General features: G+C 33.1%; 1 protein-coding gene across 3 annotated transcripts in view; it reads right to left on the reverse strand.

Annotated features, from left to right (window-relative positions):
* Positions 1 to 12,365, reverse strand: part of pcm (5'-3' exoribonuclease pacman) — a 188,186-nt gene that overhangs the window by 161,850 nt on the left and 13,971 nt on the right. For all 3 annotated transcript variants that reach the window (XM_075355315.1, XM_075355316.1, XM_075355314.1), the window contains exon 3: positions 10,622 to 10,716. In XM_075355315.1, the coding sequence (XP_075211430.1) occupies positions 10,622 to 10,716 (95 nt within the window). The remainder of the gene's footprint in view (positions 1 to 10,621; positions 10,717 to 12,365) is intronic.

Below are 12,365 nucleotides of genomic sequence, written 5' to 3' on the forward strand. Positions count from 1 at the left end.
GAAGAACAATTGCTAACATGTACAGGAACCAAAAAGCAACAATAACAATTGAAGAACATAAAAAAGAAGCCCTAATAAGAAAGGGAGTCCGACAAGGATGTTCCCTATCTCCGTTACTTTTTAATCTTTACATGGAACTAGCAGTTAATGATGTTAAAGAACAATTTCGATTCGGAGTAACAGTACAAGGTGAAAAGATAAAGATGCTACGATTTGCTGATGATATAGTAATTCTAGCCGAGAGTAAAAAGGATTTAGAAGAAACAATGAACGGCATAGATGAAGTCCTACGCAAGAACTATCGCATGAAAATAAACAAGAACAAAACAAAAGTAATGAAATGTAGTAGAAATAACAAAGATGGACCGCTGAATGTGAAAATAGAAGGAGAAAAGATTATGGAGGTAGAAGAATTTTGTTATTTGGGAAGTAAAATTACTAAAGATGGACGAAGCAGGAGCGATATAAAATGCCGAATAGCACAAGCTAAACGAGCCTTCTGTAAGAAATATAATTTGTTTACATCAAAAATTAATTTAAATGTCAGGAAAAGATTTTTGAAAGTGTATGTTTGGAGTGTCGCTTTATATGGAAGTGAAACTTGGACAATCGGAGTATCTGAGAAGAAAAGATTAGAAGCTTTTGAAATGTGGTGCTATAGGAGAATGTTAAAAATCAGATGGGTGGATAAAGTGACAAATGAAGAGGTATTGCGGCAAATAGATGAAGAAAGAAGCATTTGGAAAAATATAGTTAAAAGAAGAGACAGACTTATAGGCCACATACTAAGGCATCCTGGAATAGTCGCTTTAATATTGGAAGGACAGGTAGAAGGGAAAAATTGTGTAGGCAGGCCACGTTTGGAGTATATAAAACAAATTGTTGGGGATGTAGGATGTAGAGGGTATACTGAAATGAAACGACTAGCACTAGATAGGGAATCTTGGAGAGCTGCATCAAACCAGTCAAATGACTGAAGACAAAAAAAAAAAAAAAATACATCCAAATACAAAAAAAGGACTAACAATAAGTTAATTTGAATTTGAACCTAAACCTTCTTGCCACAGCACAGCTAACTAAATCAGCTCATCAGAGATAGTTTTAATTACTCACCAGTTGATAGCCTATGAGATGGGTTGAACTAAAAGAGACAGAAAAGAATTATTAAAATAATCTTAAAGAAAAGAATTCAGAATAAGGTGGAAAAGACACTGGGGGAAAAAATATGGGATTCAGAAGAAAACATCAGCACAGATATATTCTGTTTGAGGCAAAAGTATGAGAAGTAAATTAAATATAACAAAATCTGGGTATGTAGGTGTCTATTAGCTTGGCTCCCTCCTTATACAGGAGAAAAGGGAAATCCTATATCACCGATCCTTCTTCTGCTAATATAATCTGAAATACTTATTTGTTGAAATCAGAGGTAGGTGAGGTACTTCATATTTATTTTTAGTAGAAAATTATAATTTTAATACACCACAAATATAGTTTTACCTTCTGCAAGAAAATAACAGTTCCATGTGCTCATTTTTTTATTATTAACCCACTCAGATTACTAAAAAATCACCTAAATAAATTTCACCTTCCATAAAAGTGAGTGAAATTTCAGGTTATCCGCAGACAATCATTGTATCGTATTTAATAACAAATAATTCAAAAGGATATTATAGTTATACAAAGAAAAAGGGTTGAGATAGTAGATAATGAACAAGAGTGTCACTGGTAACATGCCAAGTTATCCTACACCTGGAAACACTAATATTAATGAAAAAAATTGCATTTCAATATAAAAATAACCGTAAATTTTAAATGTTATGTCACCATGCTACTGAATGGTAAATCTTCGTAATTCGGCAACGCAGCATAAAACAGTTCAAAAATAGTAGTGTACAAATGATAAATATTTGTCCAAAAAAAAGAACTTTGCTAAGTAAGTTTTATGTGGTGTTGCTGTATGTCACAGTGATTTTGCTCTGTCATTTAAATGGGTCTCACAAAAATTCTACATTCTGTGTGTAGGCTCCACTTTTAGAGTCTATGAAATGATAGTTGTGGTACACAGTGAGATTCTGAAACCTGCCACCTCTCTTTATGTTTTTTTTTCACTTTCCAGTTCTCAGAATATATTATTGAAACTTCTTTTATCCTTTCAGTGATACTTTAAGTAAGATACCAGCAGACCTATCTGCAATCTCAGCAATGAAAAATTTGCATTTCTTCTAACACACTCCCTAAAAATTCATTGCCGACAGAGTGTTTGTGTTGGATTTTAATGAGAGAATAGATTTTTGTTAATTTCTACAACAAATGTGGGATCACAAATTTTCATATCATTTTGTTTCATAACAGCATATGAAACATACCAGTGTATTTCCACAAACAAGATCTCATCAGAAAATAACCAAACTTTATTTTTAAAATTTTTATTATTAATTTTACAGATTATTGATCCTTGTGCCCTTTAAAGTACTCTCCTCCCCAATTTACACACTTTTCCCAGCGGTGTTTCCACTTTGTAAAGCAGTCCTGGATAGCTTCATTTGAAATGTCCTTTAAGGTCCTTGATGACTTTGCTTGAATGTCATCAATAGTCTCAAAATGGTATCCCCTTTCATCACTGATTTTAATTTCAGAAATAAGAAAAAATCGCAAGGAGCCAGGTCTGGCAAGTAGAGAGGCTGAGGGAGGGCAATCATCTGATTTTTGACACAAAACTGACGAATTGACAAAGCTGAGTGTGCAGACGCATTGTCGTGGTGAAGGAACCATGAGTTGTCTTACCACAACTCTGGTCTCTTTTTGCAGATTTTTCACATAACCATTGTAAAACGCCTTGATAGTACACACAGTTCACTGTTTCCCCTTGAGGCAAGAATTCAAAATGTACCAATTCCATTAAAATCTAAGAAAACAGAGAGCATCACTTTGACATTGGATCGAGACTGATGTGCTTTCTTGGGCCGTGGAGATCCTTGCCAATTTATTGTGATGATTAAACTTTTGTCTCAATGTTTTAGATGTAAACCACCCAGCTTTCATCTCCCATTATGATCCTTTGCATGAATGTTTCATCATCATTGGCTTGTTCAAGAAGTTGCAACAAACATCCACTCAATGCTCTTTCTGCTGTTTGGTCATCAAACGAGGAACAAACTTTGCTGCAACTTGACACATGTTCAATTTTTCAGTCAAAATGTCATGGCATGATCCAATTGAGATGCTAACCTCTTCTGAAAGTTCTTTGACAGTCAATCAGTGATTTGCACGCACCAGAACATTGATCTAAACATGGATGTCACACATGCAATGACTTTGACCATTGCACATGCTGTCCAGTGTTCGATGCAGGTATGGTGGTCGAGACCACACTTTAACATCTGTGGTGAATTACCAAGCATTCCTGGATACTCTGTTTCCAGATGCTCTGGAGGGTGAAGCAGAAGTCAGCGTCAGGGCAGTTGAGATACCATTCCCTGGCATGCAGGCTGTGGATCCCGTAGATATAGACAGAGTAGTTTCTTGAATGACACTGAGAAAGGCACTAGGGATTGACCAACTTGACCCAGATATTTTCTATCATCTGCTGCCTATCATAAAAGAGCCGCTTGGCAGGCTGTTCTCAGAATGCCTTAGCTGGGATTGCTTTCCGGCTTGCTGGAAGACGGCTTTGGTGAGGGTGCTCTTAAAATCAGGAAAGGATCATAGTGAGGTCAGTAGTTATCGACCCACCAGCCTCTTGCCAGTAATTTGGTAAGTTGCTGGAAAGGCTGGTTGTGGAATGGCTCTGGGAAAGCATTGAGGTGAACTGTTTTCTAAATCGAGGCAAGTTTGGCTTCACAAAAGGGGTTGGCACCGAGGATTGCATCTTACATGCTTTTGCTGAGGTGGAAAGCACCGACTGTAAATATGTTTTGGCAATTTTTATAGACATAGAGGCAGCATTTCCTTCCTTGTGTTGGAGTTCTGTCCTCTATGAGTTGGATCGCCGCAATGTTCCTGTAGCCCTGCAGGTCGTAGTACATGACTACTTATCTAATTACACGGCTCTGTTTAAATATGCACACCTAGTTGTGGAAAAATCCGTCACCAGGGGAAACTCGCAGGGTTCCATTCTCAGTCCCTTGCTGTGAAACCTGGTCTTTGACTGACTTCTGGGATTGACATTCCCAGAAGGGGTCACGGCCAAGGCTTTCGCCAATGACTGTCTCCTATTAGTTCGTGGTAACTCATGATGGCAGCTAGAAGGTCAAGCGCAGGCGGCTTTGTCTACCGCAGAGGGCTGGATGGACATGCAAAATTTAAAGATTTCTGTGCCCAAGATGAAGAACATGCTTCTCAAGGGTGCAGGCATTATCATACAGTCAGAACCCCCACATTAAGTATAAAGACTGTGTAATCAACTAAGTTAGAGTTCGTAAGTACCTACCTAGATGTTTTGTTTCATGAGAAGTTACTGTTTAGTAACCACATTAAGCAAGTAGCAGCAGACACTGTCACAGTGATGCACAACCTTAGGATTGCTCGGAAAGACTATGGGTTGTCGGGCCATCAAATGTACATGGTGTACCAAGGTGTCTTTGAAAGCACGACCTCTTATGTGGTGCCGGTTTGGGTGCATAGGTTGGATATGAATATAGCACTTCTTCAAAATTTAAGGAGTGCCCAGCACAGTCTTAATTGTACGCACTGGTGTTTTTAAAACAACCTCCTATGAGGCCACTATCATACTGGGAAAGGCTCTCCCAATCAATTTAGTGCTGAAAGTTCAGGCAGCCACGTGGAAATTGTGAAGAGGTCAGAAGACAAAGGTATTTGGATGCGGTTTCGAGCCGGGCCAGTAACGAAGTGGAATAGTGATCATAATGCACTGGATCTAAATTTCATTCAGTTGCCTATCTCCCGCCTGTGGAAGAGGCTACAGAGCCTCTTGATGGATACATGGCAGCTGGAATGGCACATCACAGCTAAGGGAAGATCCTTGTATAAATTTATACAGGATCTGGGGGGATGGTATCCATCGAGCTCGTTTTTAAGGGTAACGGGTGCCCAGGTGCTCACCAACCATGTTAATTTAAACCAATATCTGTTTTGGTTCCACCTGGCAGCTGATGAAATCTGTGTCTGCAGGGAGGTCCAGTCAAATGAACACCTGATGTTTGACTGCCCTGCTCTTGGGGGTAGGGGGGGGGGGGCTAGAGACTGGCCACCCTGGAACTTAGAGGTCAAGGGGAAAATTGGCCACTCACAAGCAGAGAATCAATGTGGCAAGACCCGCATTGATGGACTGCGTGGGAGTTCCTTGATGCGGTTGCTTTGTTCAATCAATATCAGCAGTTTACCTAAGGGAAAAGACTCCTACTGCACTGCTGTGGGAAGCTAACCTAGAGATATATATAGCTGACTACCAGCCAATTGAGGCTCCTAGCACTTTAATATGGTGGGAGAGGTACTTGCTGGCATTCAGCGACCTACAAGTGGCAGCGAATTGCTGTCTTGACAAAATAAATTTTAATTTATGGATGTCATATATATTTTTAGTAGTTAATGGGGTGCACCTACCCATTTTAGCAAATAAATGACAAGTGAGCAGTTCGGACATGTAAGCCAGTGGTGTATGACATCGCGCTTAGTCTGCTCACGCTGTTGGGTAAGCTCTAGGAGCTATTTAGGATACTGGTCGCTAAACTGTTCGAGGCTCAGTAGCCATTTGTGGCACAGACATTTGGTCATATGCTTTAGGGCGACCAAATGGGGTGGTGGCGGGAGAAATGCCAAACAAACATAGATGTCATCAGTTGAAGTCGAAGGCATTCTTGGTCAGGGGCATCTTCAATTACTGACAACCACTTTTAAAATATGAAAACCATTCATAACATTGCATACAACCCAGAGCACCATCTCCATAAGCTTGTTTCAAAAGTTGAAATGTTTCTGTAAAAGTTTTCCCCAGTTTCGCACAAAATTTTACATTGTATCATTGCTCCCAAAATCACTATATTATAAAAATCACTACTAATACTTAAACATCTGCACTCAAATAACAATAACACAAAAAATTTAACGCAATATCAGTAATTCAAGAACATGTAGTTACAGAGGAGGTTATGTGGAACACAATGCTGCCAACTGCACGTCACTAAATATCTCCATTGGTGCATAATTAAAAATGTTCAGTTATTTTCTGAACAGACCTCATATATATGTTCCAATCAATATTTATTTCTTACACATATTCAACTGTCAGTCACAAAAAGCAATGTAAGTAAGTAAGCTCACTTACGTGAGTAAGGAACTTACTTACGTTAGCTCCTAACAAGGGATATGTGAAACAGATAAGTGTAGTAAACTGAATTTGCAAACATTCCAAACCAGTTTCCTACATCTTTAATGTTTTGTTAACACATTTCTGTACTGCAATTCCAGAACAGACACATACCAAAATATAATTTCACTGCATGACCATTTTTTGCAAACACGCTTACCAGGCAAACTCCCGCATTCTTGCAATAAAAAGCTTGTTTTTCCAAAGACAGTAGATTTTACAACCACATTATAAAAATCAAATGAGTATAGAAATGAAGAAAAGACATCTTTTCCATTCATAGCTGATGTAAATTGATACATGAATAAACAAACTAGTAAAGAGATTATGGTTTTATATTAATTATATAATAACTTTATTGTAGTAGGTAAAAAGAAGATAAAAGCTTCATTGCATATTTTTTGTTTAGTACATTTTTATATCAATGTTATCTCCTCATAAAGAATTTACTGATAGCTAGTAGTTAAGATCGTCAATGAAATTGGTAAACAAGAATTGAAGGGGTCCATATAATGAATTGAGCTAGCATCCCTATTTCTTATCAAAACTGTCGCAAACATCAAATAACAAAATTAATCAATGTACAACTACTACACTGAATCACAGGAATCAAGGGATTGAGATAATCCCGAGTACTTAAATGTGCATTTTTAATCATAAGTTTCACTGATAATAAAACTTTAAAACTGCCTGGTAGTAATTTCACATAAAAAATGTCCAGTTATTTATTAATGATTCAACATGGCAATGAATCATGCTAATTTTAAAATAAGGGGTCAAGATAACAGACAAGTACCCAAACAATCTCACACTTCTAGATATGATGACACTTCATAGTGTTTCACAGATAAGAGATATGGAAAAAGCTGAAATGAATATAAGACATGGAGATGTGCATATTGAAGAGAAAAATTAGAAGTTGTGCTGCATGTTAAATACTCAAATAGGTTTAGTGAAAGCTATGTTTCAGCACAATTTGAAAAGTAGGAGTGTGGTTTTTAATTTTTATTGCGGCAAAAGAATGAAGTAAGTTCATATTTTTTTGACCTTCATTACAATGTTGGATGGGATTAAACAAATACAACAAAAGATGTAGGAAGTTTGACACATGCAGGGTGATGTGGGAAAAAGGAGGAGATGGTGCAAATTAGTTGGTAGATAAAAAAGACGTGAAAGAAACCGTAATGTGGAGTTGATTGAACCAAAAAATATATTAGTGGCAGAGAGTAGTACAAGAGAAAAAGTAAAAATCAACAAATTTTAATCACATTATTTCATTTATAATGGACCTTTTGTAATATAAATTACCATATTATGAGCATTCAGGAGTGTTTTCAGAGATATTTAACTTGAAAAAGAGATAATGGGAATGATGAATTAAGATAACACAATTTTCTTTATACATTGTGATGTAAAAATGTAAACAAAGAATGTAAGAAGATATGATTTAATACATATTACATTTCTGAAATTATGTTTGTGACATATGTAGCAGCAAAAAGGAGAATAGATTACATAATTCCAGCAGCATAAATTTAGTATAAAAGGTAAAAGTTAATGTTAATTTAAAGAAAAATAAATAAGAAACAAGTTATAAAAAAAAAAAAATCAGACTACCATCAACTAACTACTGACAAGACTGGAGTGAGTGGAATAAAGAGGCAATCTGCAATTGTATGGCTATCTAAATAGACAGAATTGAAAAGGGTACAGAGATAAATACTTGAACTGGAATTAGGATGGAAGACCAACCAAGAAGAGGGAAAGACTGTAAACAATTACAGCAGTTTGTCACTTATTACACAAGGACACACAAAAATAATTAATCACCAGTTCATCAAAATTAATAAAAAACTGATTCAGAACAATAATTATTTAATCATTATATATGCTGAACAACTAGAATTCTAGTGAAACTATGTAGATTTTAGTGAAAGATTTATGAAGTCAATTATTCCCAATTCAGCAGGACTGAACTTAATGATGTAGTCAAACATCAATTTCCCTATAAAAAAATTTTCATAAAATAATAGCCAAAATGAACCCTTAACAGAATGTTAAATCATGTTTTATCTTGCTTGCAGACAACATGAGCGAGAAACAATATTTCATATTACATTCACAAAAATAAACTTTTTTATGTCCTCCAAGTGAAGAAACAGTTCAACTGTATCATCAGAGCTTTATTTTTTTAGAATTCTCAGTCTCCACTGAAGAGTAATAGGATATATATATATATATATATATATATATATATATATATATATATATATATATATGACAGGCAGCAACTCTTCACTTACAGCTCTCAAAAAGTTGATAATTTGTTTTTTTGTTAAAATTCTCTGGATTATTTTATAAAAACATTATTAAAAAAAATTAAAACACAATTTCTAATTAAAATTTGTTAACATTCTTTTAAAGTATAGAGCAGGGATCTTACAACCACTGAAGGATGGTTCTTGTTGAGACCACATTAATAATAAAATTGAAGATTCTGCCTACAAAAAATAATAACATTAGGCTTAACAACATCTGATAATGATTTCAGAGAAAAGTTTTGAAGACAAGAGTAAATAAAAGCCAGAATTTTCTTATGAAAAAATTAATTATCATGTAAGTTGACTGTGAATTACTCTCATGATATACTTAAATGTTACCAAAGCTTATTTCTTTCCAACTATTTATAATTTTACTTAAGTAACAAATATCTGCTTACTTTATTTTATATATTTTGCAATCACTATTATGAAATATTTGTTATTTACATATCAAATATTTTCAGTTTATTTGTAAAAAATTAATAACTTTTTGTATATTATTTTGTTTATTATTTTATTTCTTTTCATGACGAGGGGTTTCCTTCACAAATATTAAGGTGTATACATAACAGATAACATGTGTATATATAACTCTATGGGTTAATGTAATAGTTAAACTTGTCATCTCAAAATCAGCTGATTTTCAAAGTTCAGAGTTCTAAGGTAAAGGCAGTTTTTTTCCTTGTAAAGGCAGTTGTTTTTATATGGATTTGAATGCTAGACTGTTGATACTGGTGTTATTTGGTGGTTGGGTTTCAATTAACCACATTTCTCAGGAGTGGTTGACCCGAGTCTGTTCCAGACTACATGTTTACTGGTACATTCACACTTACAATGCAGCTACTTCAGGCCTGGCAAGCTGGTAGCAGTAATTGCATTTACCTACATGCACGCACTTGCATGTACAACAACAACAACAACAAAGCTGGAAAACTGGTTGGAGAAAAAAACAGAAAACACATAGTTAACCAACAGCAGCAAAATTCATAAAATAAGTTGAGCAAATATTAATTTCCTTTAATTAAATAAAATAATGCTGCACCTTTTGACATGTTACGAGACCACATAACATTATTATAAGTAACCTCCAACAAAAGTAACATAGATACCTTATAAAATATGTAATCAATTAAAAATTTTATTACAACCTAAAATCTTAGAAATATTTTCAAAAAGATTTACTTACAGGTGTGTTCAATTGAGCATTATATAAACTACAAAAACTGAGAATGTGTTATGAGGAAAGGTGAGGAAAGGAATGGTTAATCCCCCATAAAGTATTTTGCAGTTTATTTTTAAAAGTCCTTTCATATCAGATAATATTATTCGTTAAAAAGTAGCCTACCATTCTTATTTCTTTACCCTTTAATACATTATACACTGGTATCTAAGGTTAAAATTCACTGTAGACTTGAGTCTGATACCTACAATAAAGGAAATTGTATTATTTTTGTCTTAATTTCTAAAATGACATATTTTCTGCAAAAGAAAATATCTAAAATAAAATATTAAGAATGATTCATGAATGAAACTATTCATTCCAGAGAAAAAAATTGATGTTTCATCTGGAAGAGATAAGATAAAGACAAATTGCCAATTTCAGTACAGAAAATACTTCAACTTCATTATGGAATGTATGACTACAAGCTCTTAAAACATATGTAATTTATACTGCTTCTTTAATAAACCTTACATTTGTAGTGATTTGCTGAATGATTTACACATAATTTTTTTTATTATTTCATAATTTCCTAATTGTTTATTTCACAATTTTAGCACAATTTAGTTTAAAAGATTGTGAATCACAATTACTTTTTAATTTACTATAATTTTTAATAAAAAATTTATCTCAGTATTGTGTGTTTAAAGTTAGACTTGACAATGAAATTCTTAACACACAAATATTTATGATGAATAAAAGCATTTATGTACATTCACTTAAACTAAAAATGATAAACAGTATTCTAAAATTTACCTCCTTCCTCTCTGTTGGTTCATTTTAGCTCTTGGTGCAACACCATCCACAGCCATAAAAAATAACCGTTTAGGTTGAATCATGCGAAATAATATCTATAAAATAAATATATATAAACTTATTTCAGATTTACAAATATTAAAACATTAAATTAATTTTACATTAAGAAATAAATCTCATTAATAAAAAATATTTGTAGACAATGTTTCCACCATAAAAAAAATATATGTTTACATTAAAATGAACTTAAAAAATAATAAAACTTCAAAAACCCTGTCAAGTTATAAAAATGAAAAATTATTCAATAAGACTACAAATTTTTTTATGTCAAAATTTTTAAATTTTACTTTTAAAAATTAACACCAAATTATTAACAACCAACAAAATATTATCTATTAATTTGGAAGCAATTTGAAAATGTTTTAATAAATTTAAAGAGATATAATTTTATGATTTTTTATTTTTTTTAAATCAAATTTATGATTTTTTTTTTTTAACTTTTTACTTTTATTTTTATTTAAATTATATACAGACTAAATGAAAAAAATCATTTTCAAAAAACCCAAAAGGTGAAAAACTTTTATTTACTTTTAAACACTGCTATTAATAATAATAAAAATAATGTAAGAGTCTGATAATGATTAAGAAGCTAGAATCAATGAAATGAAAGAATTTATTGTATTTTTCCGAAGATTTTTTTTAATGAATTTTCATGTGAAAATACTTTTTTAAATTTAAATCATATAATTATCATTAGTATACACAAATCCAACACTAAGCAACATAAACACATTTTTAACCTCTTTCTGCAGTGAAAAATGCATTCATTATTTATACTTTTTCAACTCGGCCATGGAAATTATTTAATTATATATTTTTATATGTCCACTTGTCCACAACCAAAAATCCTCCAAACTATGTAAGGATGCAGTTTAATCTTTCTAAAAAAAAATTCACACAATATACCATGATAAAATTTACAACTGAACTACTAGAACTTCCTCATAAAATAACAAAAGGAATCTTCAAAATTAAAACAATTGTAATGAGTAAAAAAAAAAAGAGAGAGCGAGAAAAGAAAAAGTGGATCAAACTGAGAACCTCATCTTTTATTGAAGAGGTTAAAAAATACATAAATAAAAATTATTATTTTTTAGTAATCGTTTGTGTTTATCATATAAACAAAATCTCTATTAATAAATTACACCTGACAGTCACATATTCGTATTTAATAAAAATCAATAATCGCTCAAGATTAAGACAATTTTTGGGCAGATGCACAGTCATTCATACCCAAACATTCTTCAGTAACAATTTCCCTGTTCATCATGAAAACCCCTCTCTCTCTCTCTCTCTCACCCTTCTAACAATTCTACTGGGATTAGTTTTCTATATTCATGTTACAATTTCATAATTTAACGCACAGATTTTGATCTTCTGCCTTCCAAATTTATCTAATCTGAGTAAATAATCATTAAAAATTATAAAATTTTGCTGATGGAATAATTATAAAATTGTAAATATGTTAAGTGATACACCAATAATGATTTTCAGGAACCTGATATAAATCACAAGAAACTTCCAAAAACAACATAGCCATTTTCAAAAATAACATGACATGCCAGACAAGAGAAAGCGAAACATGAAATGGTTTTCTCTTGCTTTCCGCACTTATCCAAATATACTGTTTTACATCATACTAAGATGCCAAACTCACTGAAATGTGAAATATAGGTGCTACTCA

The sequence above is a fragment of the Lycorma delicatula genome, chromosome 2, assembly GCF_047948215.1.
Source record: "Lycorma delicatula isolate Av1 chromosome 2, ASM4794821v1, whole genome shotgun sequence".
In the NCBI taxonomy this organism is placed as follows: domain Eukaryota; kingdom Metazoa; phylum Arthropoda; class Insecta; order Hemiptera; family Fulgoridae; genus Lycorma; species Lycorma delicatula.